Source organism: Toxotes jaculatrix, chromosome 5 (genome assembly GCF_017976425.1).
Source record: "Toxotes jaculatrix isolate fToxJac2 chromosome 5, fToxJac2.pri, whole genome shotgun sequence".
Lineage (NCBI taxonomy): Eukaryota > Metazoa > Chordata > Actinopteri > Toxotidae > Toxotes > Toxotes jaculatrix.
Window position 1 is genome coordinate 11,449,484 of NC_054398.1, and position 15,417 is coordinate 11,464,900.

General features: G+C 40.4%; 3 protein-coding genes and 1 non-coding gene across 8 annotated transcripts in view; 3 read left to right on the forward strand and 1 right to left on the reverse strand.

Annotated features, from left to right (window-relative positions):
- The first annotated feature begins 6 nt into the window (after window positions 1-6).
- On the forward strand, window positions 7-9,842 carry fbxo31 (F-box protein 31). Of its 5 annotated transcripts, XM_041039307.1 has the most exons (12): window positions 7-758; window positions 802-1,176; window positions 1,935-2,338; window positions 3,991-4,062; window positions 4,559-4,645; window positions 5,084-5,160; window positions 5,370-5,537; window positions 5,705-5,779; window positions 5,884-5,993; window positions 6,212-6,365; window positions 6,713-7,083; window positions 7,919-9,842. In XM_041039307.1, the coding sequence occupies exons 3-12, from the start codon at window positions 2,014-2,016 to the stop codon at window positions 8,139-8,141; spliced, it is 1,662 nt and encodes a 553-aa protein (XP_040895241.1). In that variant the 5' UTR covers window positions 7-758; window positions 802-1,176; window positions 1,935-2,013; the 3' UTR covers window positions 8,142-9,842. The 5 variants fall into 5 exon arrangements, with proteins under 5 accessions (XP_040895241.1, XP_040895240.1, XP_040895242.1 ...); XM_041039306.1 differs by having other exon boundaries at window positions 7-1,176; XM_041039303.1 differs by lacking the exons at window positions 7-758; window positions 802-1,176 and having other exon boundaries at window positions 1,684-2,338.
- trnar-acg lies at window positions 470-542 on the forward strand. The gene has a single exon. It is a non-coding gene; the product is annotated as a tRNA-Arg (tRNA).
- Window positions 9,843-10,131: 289 nt separating the features above from the next.
- LOC121181896 (cocaine esterase-like) lies at window positions 10,132-15,003 on the reverse strand. Its single transcript, XM_041038114.1, has 13 exons — window positions 14,871-15,003; window positions 13,561-13,753; window positions 13,333-13,474; window positions 12,959-13,092; window positions 12,665-12,818; window positions 12,426-12,530; window positions 12,223-12,321; window positions 11,955-12,098; window positions 11,734-11,811; window positions 11,505-11,652; window positions 11,257-11,406; window positions 11,090-11,162; window positions 10,132-10,991 (listed from the first exon to the last, which is right to left on the reverse strand). Exons 1-13 carry the CDS (start codon window positions 14,941-14,943, stop codon window positions 10,805-10,807), a joined length of 1,680 nt encoding a protein of 559 aa, XP_040894048.1. The 5' UTR covers window positions 14,944-15,003; the 3' UTR covers window positions 10,132-10,804.
- Window positions 14,975-15,417, forward strand: part of LOC121181897 (BTG3 associated nuclear protein) — a 36,623-nt gene continuing 36,180 nt past the window's right edge. The window contains exon 1 of the mRNA XM_041038115.1: window positions 14,975-15,100. The gene's annotated coding sequence lies outside the window, so the exon portion shown is untranslated. The remainder of the gene's footprint in view (window positions 15,101-15,417) is intronic.

A 15,417-nucleotide genomic window follows, 5' to 3' on the forward strand; every position in this document is an offset into this window, starting at 1 on the left:
CATGAATTTCCCGCCAGTGGATACTTCCTGTTTTGGTTCGCGGTTGCCACGTTCGACTCAAAGTATCCCACAATCACCGTAGTTGACGGTTCGTGTTAGATTCCAATGGACAGTATAATACATACAATAATGTGACATATGTTTTTATATAACGTGAAAATAATTTAACAAAACGCTATATCCGTATAAGCGTGCGACAGTTTAGTGGGGAAATGTGTTTTTTACAGAAATGCCAACCCCGTTTAGAAAACACACCCACATACTGGGTTGCCAGGTTCGCAAACTACGAAGGACTTTGGTTTGCTCGTGCATACCTTTGAAAATTACTGTTTCTTTGAACAGTGTGGTGGACTGAAGTTTGTCAGCTGTAGGACAGCGTTTCAGAATTGCCGTGAGTTAGTCAGTTAACAAACTAACATTGGCAGCATTCAACCTTTAAAAAAGTACGTAATCGCTTACGCTTTCGTTCGGGCCAGTGGCGCAATGGATAACGCGTCTGACTACGGATCAGAAGATTCTAGGTTCGACTCCTGGCTGGCTCGACTGCATTTTCTCCCTGAGAAGGGCAGCACGATCAATGTGTCCATTTGTAATTTATCGAAGTTTAATTCAAATGAATGTGTCCTTAATTTTTCTCCTTTCTGATAACTGTAAAAACGCTGAGTATTACCAGCGAACGAAAGCTGCTGTGGGTTCGAGATTCCAGCTAATGCTGTGATTTATTCCTGTGAAATACACAGAGATCATTATTCCCGGTGGTCTAAATGAAAGAAGTAACTATCATAATAAACCGCTAAAGAGGCTTAATACATGAAAGACAAAAAAAAAAAAAACAATACCGCCGTCACTGCTATGAAGCTGCTTTAACTTACTTAAGGATTATTATGTCAAATGGGGAAAAAGATGAACTGAACTAAACTCTTTGTACGAAACTTCTGGTTGTGCATTTCTATCTGCTATTGTACTAAAAGTGCTCACTGCTTGTTGCGCATGCGCAGTTGTCCATACTGTTACTGTTTGGATAGGTATTGCACAATGAGGCTGGTTTACCAGCAGGGTAAAATGGGCAGATAGAAAAGCAAAGCAAAAACAATGAGCTGCCAGCTAGAGCTGCAGAATGGGGTACTGATTGGAAATTTACTAAGTACATTAACTGTACAGAAGTTGAATTTTGAGGTACGTGCATTTTACTTTCATATTTCCATTATGTATTACTACTCGACTACTTTTAAATGAGATATATACATTTGACAGCTATGGTTACTATACTGTGCAGATGGAGAATTCACATAAAATACATGATTACCTTGTAAAATTTGATACACTTTCAGACTGAACTGCCCAAGAGTATATACATAGATAAAATTAGTTCCTCTTCGACAAACTATGTATATGTTAAAACATAATAACTACCTGAATGAAGGCATTATGTATACATTTTATTTTTGATACTAAATAACATTCTGAATGGGGGACATTTTGTTATAGTGTGTTATTGCTATTTTTATTAAAATGAATTGCCTAAGTACTTTTTCCCACAACTTATTGATCCCCACTGTGAGTATTAGTAACTCTGTCAAATTACAGAGACTCATTTAACCCAACATACTACTTTAATATAATGACTGTAAAAAAAAAAAAAAAAAAAAAAAGACCTCTTCAGCTGAATATCAACAAAACTGACTTAATCTTGCTGAATGTCAAGCGTGGGTAAACCTGCAAAGTAAACAGTAACACACACTGTGCGTGACCTGTGGTAAGGAGAGAGCAGACGGCAGGGAAGTTACTCTCTTTGCGTGCGCCGATGTGACGTCGGTAGAAATGTTTCTGCCCATGCTCGCAAGGACAGGAGATCAGCCAGACTGCAGCTGATAGATGTGTTGTAGTGATGTAATGTTGCCTGTTTGGTGACTACGGATGGCTGTTTGTGCCAGGCTCTGCGGAGTGGGTCAGTCGCGAAGGTGCCGGAGGCGACAGCGGCATAACCAGCAGGGTCAGGGTAGCGATTCCGACATGGACGACGAAGAAGGGGAGCGGATCGTGGGCCAGAGGCAAGGCGACGTCTGCGGCGGCGACGGCCCGGAAAGCGGCGTCGCCACTGCAGGGCCGAGTGACGCTTGCGAATATGGCAGCGGTGCTGTCAACAGAGGAGGCTTTCTGAACCGTACAACCACGGGACCTCCACACCCGCAGTCATTAGCGGAATTACCGCCGGAGCTCTTGGTGGAGATATTCTCCCTGCTCCCCGGGACGGTGCTACCAAACGTGGCCCTCGTCTGCAAGAAATTCAGACAAATCCTCAACACTGAGACCATCTGGAGAAGGCGGTGCATCGAAGGTAAATATAGCGGTCACTGTATGTAGAGATAATTTCATCGTTAAAAGCTCAGGTTGCTAAATTAAGCGCTGAGTCACATATTAAGATCAGATGTGTTATGGGGGTTCCTTCTTGTCGGCAGGTTATTTGTGTCAGGCTCGGAGCCCAGCAGCAGCTCTGGTTGCGCGGAAATGTTTTCCCCTAAAAGCATTTATATCGATCAGCACGGGAACCATGAAGGAGCTGAACTGAACCCAGTCGCTGCGTCTTCACTCACTGCTAAAAAATTAAAAAAACAAAAAATAAACAAACAAAAAACAGCAAGGCATCTGTTTTTTTAGGCCCACGTTTGCGATTCTGCGTGGCTGATAAGACTGTTGATGCAGGGTCGGCCTCAGCCTTTTGGGGGGCCTTGAGCGTTGTTATGATCATCATCACCACCATCATCCCACCACTTCATGTGGTTAGTCAGGATACTGCGCTATGGCAAAGAATGATCAAATATGTTTCATCATATGTACATAATCAAACACAAATGTTTCCTCGTTCCCTCCCAGCCATGTCAAGCGGTGCTGCAGAAACAATTATGCATTTAGGCAATGGATAAATTAGGGTCTTATTCATCAATGCATTTTTGCAATAGAAAATAAAATCCTCTATAACAGCCTGTGCAATTTTATATCAAAGTACAAATTGTGATATAAATTTCTAGTAAATCATTGTTCATGGATAAAATGACCAAACAAACTTGCAGCATGGCTAAAAATCAATTCTGCTTATTGATGTGCAACATTGCCCCAAGATGTGGATAAGAGTGCTAGTCATTTACTCAGGGAAGTTAAAGGCAGAAATGCCTCAGTATGTGCATTGTTGGATTGCCCAACCCTACCTCATTTATCAAATAAAAATGCCAGACATTTTCTGGCTCCAGCTTATAATAGCTATGAGCTGAGGAATGTTGTGTGCTAAAAAGTTACTCAACAACCGGCACACCAGGTGTTAATAGGATGAGAGGTAACCCCTTTCGATCACAGAACAAACTTGAAAAAAAAAAACTTGTTCTTCTTTTTTTAAAAGTTGTAAAACACTTTGAAGGAAAACCTTGATTTTTAGTGGTACTGAGATACAGGATAGCAGTTATAATAGAAACAGTAAACAGAAAAAATGGTTAAAGAGACTGTCATAGAAATTAGGCACTTACAATGGAAAAGGAACAATTAATATAAATTTAATAGGGATTTACTACGACTTCTACTGCTGTTTCTAATTGACTGTCAAAAACATTAAGAAATGTGACTTAGTGCTGAAAACACTGCAGCGTATAAAAACTTTCACTTATATTAATGACAAAGAATGAGCAGTCTCCAAGAGAGTTAACTTTTCAATTTTCTTTTTTGGGTTCTTGTGATGGCAGCTGGGACCTAAATGTCTGCGTAGTTGACTTGTGCCTCGGGCCAGTGTTGTGTTTAAGAAATCTTGTGAATCACTGTGTTGCACGAATGTGATCTGATCATGTCCGTGTCTGCTGACTGGAGTTTAAGTTTGGGCTTTTTGCCATAATGTGTAACACCACAGCTCACATTAGGGAACACTGGAGATTATAGTCAATACTGCTTAAAAACCTGACTTCCTGTATAACCATTTTCATTCCCTTATGTGTTTTCTCTCTGCAGAGTTTGGTATGAAGGAGGATCTGAGGAAGATGGAAGTGGGCGGGGTATCTAGCCAGGATCTCTATGTTAAACGTGAGTTTGAATGCCATTCAGACAGCTCTCAGGTCAACCATTAATTCATCCAGTTAAGTATTTGGTCTCTTCTCCCTCCATTGTGTCATTCAGCATTTGCACCCTTACATTTTTTTGTGTGTGTGGGGTAGGTGTCCACATGCTGCTGCAGATTGGAATTTTTTTTTTTTTTATGTGAATGTGGGTTCTCAGTCCCACTTAAATTCACATATGTTGATGGTACACACGCCCCCCCCCCCCCCCCCCCCCCACCCCCCCCCCACCCCCCCACCCCCACCCCCGGGTTCCTCGTTTGTTTATCAACAGCGATATGGGGTTTATTTTGCATTTTGAAATACCGGCTTACACCAAAACCAACCAGGCAAAGTTGTGGCACCTGTTGGTTCTTTTGAATAGGTTATTTTGGTACATTACTCAATTCATTAGAGTGCTGCGTTGGACTCAGCACACCTTGGTCCGTGGTTGCTCTACACATGCCTGTGTTGTGCCTGTCCAGGTGTCAACCCACGGGTGAAGTCTGGGCGCTTTATGAAGCTCCTCCCGGACTACGAGCACATGGACTATAGAGACGTGTACACACACTGTATGTACACAGGCTTCAACGTGGATGGCTGCAGCATGAGGGGTTGTGTGTATGTGTGTGTGTTTAATGATTGAATTTGTAAGCAAACATTTGTGGAAGTGTTATGCAACCTGCGTGAACGGTAAATGTGGTAATAATGCTACTCTGAAGTCTTTGCTTTCAAATTAAATGTGAATTGGGAACCTGGATAATTCAGTGTTGCGTTTGGGTGTTGTTTAGAAACTTGGCTGTCAGGAACGTGATCAGTTTACACGTTCTTCATTTTGGGTTTACGTCTCATAGACTCCATCCTGACGCACATTAAACAAAAAGTTCAGTCTGTGGATTTTAACATCTCCTTTTGTGTTTCTAACCATGCACAGTGTAGTTTGTAGTAAAGCATGAGTGCATCACTGCAGAAAGTCACTATTGTGGTATGATGTGCTTTTTATGTTACAGTGCTTCACCCATATAGACATATCTTGGGCTTATGGCAGCCTGACATAGGCCCTTACGGCGGATTGCTCAACGTTGTGGTAAGTAAAATTTCTTAGTCAAGACATTTGCATTAAGATGAGGAACAATGACTAAAATTTACAGTTTGTTTTCTTAAAAAAAAAACAAAGTAAAATGCTGATCATTTATGATGTCGCAATATTCAGCAGCTCTTGCTTTGGCATGAAATCTAAAATTATTTAAAATAATTTCAGTGGCTGATAAATTATAAAACATATTTTTCACTCAGGTGGATGGGCTCTTCATCATTGGCTGGATGTATTTGCCACCTCATGACCCCCGTGTCGAGGATCCCATGAGAAAACGGCCACTATTCCGCATCCACATGTGGGAGAGCAAAAAGGCCACTGTGGAGTGTATGTACGGACACAAGGGTCCCCACAAAGGAGACATACAGGTAAGAGGTAGCACTGTGGAAAACCTTCTCTGAGCACCAAAGAAATGCTTTTCGACAGAATTTGAAGTATCTTCTGGAGACAGATAACTGATTCTACTTTAATTTGAGGTTAGTGGCTTATAAAAGTAGGTTATCCTCTAATATGTGTCATATTGTGTTATTATTAGACCGTCAAGAAGGACGAATTTTCAACTAAATGTAACCAGACTGATCATCACCGCATGCCAGGAGGCAGACAGGAGGTGGGTCAAATCAGGGATGTCTTACTACCTGAAGCCTGTGTGCTTTGATAACGTCGACCTTCAAAAATTGTTATGAGTCTTCTGTAATTTTTGTGTGTTTGTAGGAGTTCAGGACATGGTTGGAGGAAGAATGGGGTCGCACGCTGGAAGAAATCTTCCATGAACACATGCAGGAGCTCATCCTGATGAAGTTCATTTATACTAGTCAATATGAGTAAGAGCCTTCTCCTTACATCACTTTTTCTCTGTAGCTGAAATCAAATGTCAGTTAGTTTAAAGCTCTCACTAGCTCTCATAGGTTAAACAGTAATGACAAGAATAGCTTTATATCTTAAGAGACGCTTCTTATTTCTCAGGTGGATGAATGTGTAACCCATCCATGTAGTTCTGAATCGGGTCAAGCTCTGGCTTTCATATTCTTGCTTGTGACAGTAACTGCTTGACATACCGGAGGATCTATCTTCCTCCTGCGATGCCCTCTGATCTGCTGCAGCCAGGCCTCTTCAAAGGTACCTATGGCAGTCACGGCTTGGAGATCGTCATGCTCAGTTTCCACGGTACTTCCACAAGAGCCACCAAGCTCACTGTAAGTTAGTGAATAATCATTTTCAAAGGCTTTGCTTGTCTTAAAAAGAAACTCATGGTTTTTAAGCGGTTTTCTAACTAATGGAAATGACTCGTATGCATGTTGGACCTGCAGTGTAAAGCAATCACAGGTTTCTTGTGAATCGTTTAATATCCTGCCCTACAGGTCATCAACTATTCAGCCAAAATTCCTGATGTAATAATTACTCAAGCTTTTTAACAGGCGCTCACACACACAAAGTGCCTTTTGAATGGAACATGTTCACATTCTTGCCCTGGTGAATGAAATATTAACCCACCAACTTCATCTGCTAGTGGTGCGAACTGTAATTTTACTTCTTCTTTCAGGGAGACCCCAATGTTCCTGCAGGGCAACTCACTTTGGATGTAGATCTGAGCCGGCCCGTGGTCCTCCCTGACTTAGAGCACCAGCGCCAAATAGAGGAACTGTCTCGGCTTGTACTTGGGGTACATGAAGAAGTGCAGAGGGAAGTCGAACAACGGGCCAAGGGCACCTCTGACACAGTCAGTAGTGTTGCAGAGGGGGGCTGTGGTGGTGCCACTGGAGCAGATGGGCTGGAGGTAGACCATGGTACCTGTTCAGACAGCTGTCAGCCTGGCCCCAGCAGCAGCACCAATCCTCCTGAAGCCCAGCCATTCGTTCTGCCCCTGGGGGTTATGGCTCGCAACGAGGTGTACCCTCGTACCTGCAGGAAATGGTGAGACCTCAGCTAAAAGGGCATGAAAAATGGATGCAGTATCAATTCCACTGATTGTGGATGCCTTTGCCACAGGACCAGTGGTGTTACACACACTGCGCCTATTGTTCTTGAGCTGCTGTAAGTTGCTTCATTGTTGAAAGTTCATGGCCAAAGGCCGAAACCAAATCGGCCTCTAATAAATTTTTTTTCAGTGTGTTCAAAATGTTGGTTGAACAGATATTGTGAGAAAAATGTTGTCTTGAATCCTAAAATTACAGCTTTACAGCCAAGGATATTTAATTTACGGTATAAAAAAAGATTATGATGATATTTGGCTTCCACAATTCATTAAACTGGGTATGGTGCAAAATGGACAGATGGTGCAGAGTGTCTGCTCTGGTGCATCAAGGTAAACTGTTTTGACCAGACACAGGCATTAGTTTGGAGCTCACTGATGAACAGAACTCAAAACGGCAAACCAGCTGTTTGGCTGTAGCTGCTCATTTATTACAATCAACATGAAAGAGAAACACAACCGCGGAAATTTTTTTTATTTGATCACATGCTATTGTGGCATTATTATTATCACCCATTCAGTGAAAGAAACACGATGGGATTAATTACTACAAATGAAAAATATATGTTTTTTCCTATTCAGTTTATGTGCATTAATACATAAGGAGGTTGCCATAAAGCTTTAGGAAAAATAATATTTAACAATTATTACAAGTTATTCCATTGCCTGTTATTATTTTTTCTACTTGCTGTTTGTTAGATCAGAGTCTGCAACCACTTGAAATGGATAACCATCAAAATTCTGATTAATTGATAAACCGATGTTCCTCCATTTCAGCTTCTATGGGACAGGCCTGATTGCTGGGCACGGTTTTACAAGTCCAGAGCGCACCCCGGGGCTCTTTGTGCTGTTTGATGAGGACCGCTTTGGTTTCATCTGGCTGGAGTTGAAGTCTTTCAGTCTGTACAGTCGCCTGACGGACCATCTAGCCCACGCTCACGCCCCAAACATGGAGCGATTTGAGGCCATGCTGCACAACATGCAGTCCTGGACATCCTGATGCACCAAGCTTTAAGTCTTCTCCCACAATACAATGCATAACAGCAACCATTACACACGAATCACCTCTGTCCTCTACCGACAACATTACTATCATGTTAGTTCATGACCTTACCTCTCCTGGCTCTATCTTTGTGTGTTTCACAAACTTTGGGTACTTTACTGTCTAATTAAGCTAGTTATATCACCCTGACCTAGCACACCCGCGCTCCTGTTCCAATACAAGCACTTTGACAGGTTTCTGGAGTCAATGTTTATCACCTCACCTCTGTATGACCTCTATTCTCCAGTGCAGCATGATAACAGGTCATAAATTTTTAATTTATTTATTTATTCCCTGTAGGAGAAAAGGAATGATAATTCATACCACTTATTATGGATCAAACTGTACGTGCCTCTGATTCTAAAACCATGTCTGTACTTGGTAGTGCTTGAAGAAGATGGTGTCCAATGTATTCTACTAAATAGTATTATAATAATTACAGTGCCCAACATATTGAACTGCATGCTGCATTTTATTTAGATCTAATCATACCATACTCATAACCAAGATGTTTTACTTTCATGAAGCAGCATGCTTTGCTAATTATTTTTTTGTGTTTTTTTGCTTTAGTGACATCAGATTTTTGAAAAGACAGCATCTCAGGTGTTTTTCTCTTTTCCACAAGTCAGTTAAAAACTGGACAAAATTATTTATGTTAACAAAAAATGTGTGACGTTACATTCATTTTATGAATTTGTCCAGTAGAAATAGTGAGTGAGTTTTACAACTTGGCAATTTTCTAACCATTGACAAGAAAAGACCTGCTGTCTTATCAAACACTGTAGCTTCATCAGCGAGTTTTGGACAGACTGATATGTTTTTGTCCTTTGAACTTAAGAGATATATTTTTCAGTGATACACTTTGGCTCATGGTCCCACATCAAACATTCTTTTAATGTTACCACACCTGACAAAATATTATGTAAGTTGGAAAGATGTATTGCAATAGAATAACATAACCTATACATAAGCTGGATTTAATCAAAGTATCAAAATTATACAGTTTATGTGCTTCTATAATTATGGTCTGAAACAGAAACTTGTCTTACCTTTTAAATGTATTGCATTGTTGTTTGTTTAAATGGCTGACAAAGTGTTTGCTTGGCTTTATGCCTGCAAAGCTGTTCCCTCCACTTTTCCAATTTATTTGAAACTTGAGACCAGGCTTGCTGAACATTATACAAACTCAAGCTCAAAGTGCATCTCAAAGTACCAAGTAAGTGTCTGTATGTCTCATTATGGCCTGATGGTGGTGCCCAGTAGCTTTCTTATTCCAAGTGCACTTTTCTGGGCAATACAGTGAATCATTCAAAACCACAGGCCAGCACTTTTATATCAGACTGCAGCTTTACTAAAATTTGCAAAAAATAAATAAATAAATGTCTGCTAAAGCATTGTTTAAACTATGTTGTCACATTTTATTAGTTTCCCCTCAATTTCAGTACACTTGTTTTATACATGCTCCTGTCTGTAAGCCCCCTGTACCCAGCTATTTGAATGATTTGCCTTTGAAAAGTGTTGCTTTGTACTATTTTCAGTAGTAATACGCCTGATTTTGTGAAAAACTTAAGTTTGACCTATTGAACTGCTCACATCGGACTTCAGGGAGCTTTTCAGCTTAAGCGCTCTTCAGAGTAATAAAAATAAAAAACTAAAAGAACCTTTTTTGCCCTGTCGGTTTATTTTTTCAATAGTTTGTGTGGGTATTGCATTGCTGTAACGCAAGAATGCCAGTCTCAACTATCACCTACAACTGATTATCTTTAATCCCCAAATAGAATTTTGATTCTGTATAATAAAGATTGTAGTACTTAACATAACAGCCCTATATTACACAAGCCCTGTGATATATGAAGCCCAACTTGGCAAACAAACTACTGTTGTCAGTTGTTACATAACCCATGTTAACCCTTTCACACCAATGACCAATGAAAACATAACAACTGAACAGTTTCAAAAGATTTTTTAATTTTATATTAGAATTCAGATCAGTAAGGGGATATTAGGTTTATGGGCAAACACTGTAGGTGTATCCCCTGACTTAAGGTGCTCTTAAATACAACATATTTCCTGTGGGGCTTATAGATTTTACAGAAGTATTCCCTGAAGCTTTCTGCCCTAGATTCAAACCAATGCTCAATATACACTATATCAAGTGTTCACACACCTTTTAAATACCTACTGCTGCCACACACACAAACTTGTACTTAAATCTTTGTGAGGATACTTGTTGATGTAATGCATTCCGTAGGCCCTTACGCTAACCTTAACCACCACAACTAAATGCCTAACCCTAACCCTTTCTCTAACCATAACCTAAATTTTATTCTAACCTGAACCATTTAAAACCAAGTCTTAACCCTCAAACAACCTTTTGAAAGTGTGTCAGGAAGTGAAGATGCACACACATACACGCATTGTTTTAAGTTAAATTGTGAGATTTTAACATCTCCTGAGGATACATTTTGAAAAGATCTCCTTTCATCTCATACAGTGTTTGGTACTTCGTAAAGATTACAATCATTAAAATAATGATTATTATTATTATTCTGGCTGACTTGTTTGTAGTTGATGAAATCATTTACAATATTGATGCAGCAGAGAGAGGAGAGGTGGCTTTTCTACAGCTCGCCGTGCTCCATTTTCTCTTTATGTTCACGGATCTTCTCTGGGAGGGTCTGAGCCAGGAAGACAAACCGCTCCTTCTTCAGGCGCTGACCAGTTATCTGCTCCTTTAAACTAATTGCTAGGTATTCTTCTTCTGCTCCATACTTTGGCCAGTGCACAAGGCCGTGTCCATTAGGAGACCTTCAAACACATGCACACATACATACACAAGTCATAAATAAATGTGTCTTATCGCCATGCATATAAAAACTTACTGTATAATGAGGGGTAATTCTTACCCTGTGCGTGCAAAGTTGGCCCAGTAGTTCATCATGGTTTTGCTAAATTGTACCTCCTCTTCAGGGCATGCATCTAAAATAATGATAATCTGGTAAAATACATTGCACCCAAAGACTACCACATATCTGGTGGTCTATTGAAACAGTAATTTCTATGTTGCTCTTACCTGCTAATTTGACATGAGTAGTTGTGAGACATAATCCTAATACTGTAAAGATTTCATCTCCGTGGTCACACTTAACAAAGCTTGGCCTTTTCGTCTGCTGGAATATGGGAGGATGCTGGTACTCATACAGGTATACAGGGGCGCCTGCATCTGGTGGCAGACAAAAGTGTGTGATTATGTTGTTTATGAAAGTATTTAACAATAACTATGAAAAAAAAAAGGTTCTTGCACAGATTTAAAAAAATTACCTCTGTGGGCATTAGCAGCCTTAATGGCTGGAATGGTAAAAAACAAATCTCCAAGCAACTCAGTGAACCCATTTCTGTTTTTCACACGATCTTCACCGGTTCCAGTGTACTCATCTGTCACCAAATCTCTGATGGCTGCATCTTTGGGCTTGAGAAAATGAGCGACAGATCTGTCAGAGAGCATGATAAAGAATAAAAAGAATAACATTGTAACGTCAGGCAATCTTACATCTTGGAAGAACATGGACAGGATGTTCACGACCTGCTCCCGATCCATTCCCTCTGTCCAGTTTGGAGGAGCAAAGAACTAAGGGAAGATGAAGCTGCAATTAACATTTCAGACATACACAGAGGCAATATAAAACAATTTCATTTTCATGGGCGGATCTGGAAATCAGTAAGTTCTTCAGTCACACAATTTTGACTAACAATTTAGCATTTTGCACTTACACCAGGAAGTAACCAGCCCCCTTCATCATTATTAACACCAGTCATGAATGGCACAGTGAGAAGTTCATGTTTACGGAACAGCTCATCCACAGGTTTTGTCAGGAAGTGTCCATCAACATTTATTGGTAATCTCAATTTTTCATCCTTGAGAGAATAAAATGTATATTAAAAAAGGAACAGTTCAAATACATACAACACATAAACAGCTACAGCAGAGGACAAGAAGGTCTCATGTTCAACTCATCCCATTGAGTCAGTAGTATCTCACCTTCACAATAGTCACAACAGTATCAATATCAAGGTTTCTCATGCATTGGGTGAAATTCTCTGTGCTTTCCAGACTACAGCCAGATACATTTGCAACCATCTGAGGAAAGATACAAGGGATCCATCTCAACTATTTAGAAATACATCTCAATATTGTGCAGTGAAGGACATTTACACGTAAAAGTAGCCACAATGATAATTAACCTGCGTCGCTGGTAGAGGATCATTTAACACAAGTAAATCCACTGCAGCAGTGCCGCTCTCAGCGATGGCACGGTGGAACAGGCCATCAGACAATGGTGAGAGAAGCTGTTTATTAAAGCAACAGAAGAAATGACAGGTTGTGTGGACAGCAGTAACTTTGCAGTGACTTAACTGTGTGATACTTGCGAAAAAAAAGTGAGTTTATTTAAAAGGTGCTGTCTCTGTGGATTGATTCTTACCAGGAGGGATACGCTCACTCCACCAGCAGACTCCCCAAATATTGTAACTAAATTTGGGTCTCCACCAAAGTTGTGAATGTGCTGCTGGATCCACCTCAGAGCTTGTACCTGATCCAGCATTCCAAAGTTCCCGGAAATGTGTTCATCTCCAGTGCTAAATAGAACGTACAATTACAGTTTACCAGGCTACGGTCACACCAGCTAGATCACATATGGCACTTATCAGGTCAAAAGTAGTAGAACTAACCTCTGTATGTTCATTCTAACTGTGATTAGTGACTTGGGTGTTTTTACCTGAGAAAGCCCAAGACTCCCAAGCGGTACTGGATCAAAACCACAACCACATCCTGGTGAGCAGCCAGAGCAGAGCCATCATACATTGAGGCTGATCCCAAAGTAAACCCTCCACCATGGATCCAGACCATGACCTAGTAAAGTGAAGAAAGACCCTTATGTTTTATACAAAGCATAAAGAACATTTTTCCTTTATTCTAACTGAGCTCACCTCATATGAATCTCAATAAAAAAATCTAACTTTAACCTGACTAAATCCTGAAATATGAATTTTTTAAAAGCAATCAAACCAGTGTTTCTATCCACACTTTTTTTGGAGCAGAACCTGAGTAACTGAGTCGCATAATTTCAAAACTGCAACATGGAGTTCTTACTGGTAGTTTGGCATTGGGAGCTCTGTTTGCAGGAGTGTAGATGTTGAGGTAAAGGCAGTCTTCTGAAATGTCTGGAATTTCTCCCACAATGCCACCAAGTTTATCAAGCATATCTATTGCAATGTCTTTATGCTGAATACACCTGAAAAGGAGAATTTTTATTAATAAACACTGGACATGATTCCCACAAGTGTGGTATGCAACAGCTTGAGCATATGGGTGCCTTACATGGGAGGCTGCTTGGTGGCATCTCTGACTCCTTTCCATCCCTCTACAGGCTGAGGTGCAGCCAGTCTCAGAGCAGGGCCTATGGGTGGCTTGGCATATGGGACACCCAGGTAGGCATGGACTCCAGCCTCCTTCTCCTTAACACTCACATATTCTCCTCTCAGGCTCCCGAGCTCAGTGTGGACTTCAGGTGCTGTCAGGTGTGAAAGCAACAATGTAACATGTCACTATTTATCATTTCAATTTCCCTGTGAAAAATATGTTTTATAAATTTCTTCATGATTAAAAATGTTCACTTTTTAGAAATAGATTTTTATACAACTAACAATTAATAAAAAATACTGACAGGTTATTCGTTAAAGAAAATATTAAATATGATAATAAATAAATAATGAATAACTGTTAGTTGCATCTCTATAACTACCATTATGCTTTGTTTTCGTTTTGTTTTTTTCAGTAAATGCATTATTGATGCTGACCAGTGCAAAAAGCGGAATTGTAGAGGAAAGCGCCCATTCGCCTGTTCAGATTTGTTCTATGCTGGTAGCTACACCCTGACTCAACTTTGGCCCACTGCAAGCAGTTATGCAATACAATGGATGTCTGCAACAACCGTTTTGGGTGTGTTAACACTTTATCTCAAAGTAAGTGGTTTAAATAGTTTGACCAAATTGTACATTGAGTGTATATTTAAAACAAGCTGCTTGCCATGATGACTCTGTAATGTCAAAATTGTGTATTTGCACCTAATCTCTGCGCACTCTGCGGAGTAAAATTTTATTACAGTAGAAACAGTAGAACAGGAACACGGTTGTGAAAAGAGGAGAAAAAGAAACCTCTTTTAGAAGAGGATTTCTCCCATTGTTCAATTCTGGTTATTTTACACCACACTGACTTTCTGTTTGTACACCCATTCCAGTCATTCCCATATAACATAAAGGTCAAAGGCTTTAATAGTGTAATTAGCATCTGTCTATCTTCTGGTTGTCCTGCATCAGCATGAAGTCAGCAGAATAAATACCCTGAATAATTAAAACTCGCAATGTGCAATCGAGTGATGTTATTTTCACCTTTGGACATGTGGTATCGCGAGTATGTGGGTGCAAGGTAACGTGGATTACATCGTTATAAAATGCGAACAGGTAAGACAGAACATCAAGTTTAAAACGGATTCAGTGCTATGAGACACACATTCAAACAACGGTGCATCTAAAGTATGTCATTCTAATTAACACTGAAGTCCTAAATGTAACAAATTCTACTTATCACCGATGTCTCTGTGCAAAGAAAATAAGTTTTCTCTTTCTTACCATGCAGGTCTGCAGCAACACAGAGACAGACAGACATTAAAAAGATGCAAGTTTGCTTTGCACCCAACTTCATGTTGGCCGTCTCTTTAGTCTCTGCTGGTTTCTGCCAAAACGAAGCGCTACGAACAAATGCCGCCTCCCACGAAGCTTTCCCGGTGTAACTTGGACGGAGGTAGCGCTGCACTCACAATTTATGACGTGATTCAGCGGGTTTCACCCCACAGCAACAGGTAATCAACAGACGCCCCACCTACCGTCACCCCCTCACTATTTCGTTATTCGCTATTAGTTGCATTACTTCCTTCCACTGTAGTTCAAATCATTTTTTTCCCATTAAGGATTTCATCTGCCTTTATGAATAGCCAAATGCATGGGCATGGTATAGGACTCATTTAGTGTAGTAACTTGCAAAAGTACAATACTGTCATTTTAACCAACATAAAAGTGCAATTGTTTTTGGTTGCAGTAGACATCTCCCATGAGCCACGCAGATACAGAGGCGCTGTCACCTTCATTTACAAATCCTGGTAGATTTGTGAGTGAGTGT

What these genes read in the sequence shown, in the direction of transcription:
- fbxo31 (XM_041039303.1), top strand. Translation starts at nt 1,918, where the DNA reads ATGGCTGTTTGTGCCAGGCTCTGCGGAGTGGGTCAGTCGCGAAGGTGC. An exon ending in TAGAGACGTGTACACACACT is followed by an intron (nt 4,646 to 5,083) that starts GTATGTACACAG and finishes TTTATGTTACAG; the next exon opens with TGCTTCACCCATATAGACAT. An exon ending in TGCCAGGAGGCAGACAGGAG is followed by an intron (nt 5,780 to 5,883) that starts GTGGGTCAAATC and finishes GTGTGTTTGTAG; the next exon opens with GAGTTCAGGACATGGTTGGA.
- LOC121181896 (XM_041038114.1), bottom strand. Translation starts at nt 14,943, where the DNA reads ATGAAGTTGGGTGCAAAGCAAACTTGCATCTTTTTAATGTCTGTCTGT. An exon ending in GGGGCTGGTTACTTCCTGGT is followed by an intron (nt 11,812 to 11,954) that starts GTAAGTGCAAAA and finishes ATCTTCCCTTAG; the next exon opens with TTCTTTGCTCCTCCAAACTG. An exon ending in TACTCATGTCAAATTAGCAG is followed by an intron (nt 11,163 to 11,256) that starts GTAAGAGCAACA and finishes TCATTATTTTAG; the next exon opens with ATGCATGCCCTGAAGAGGAG.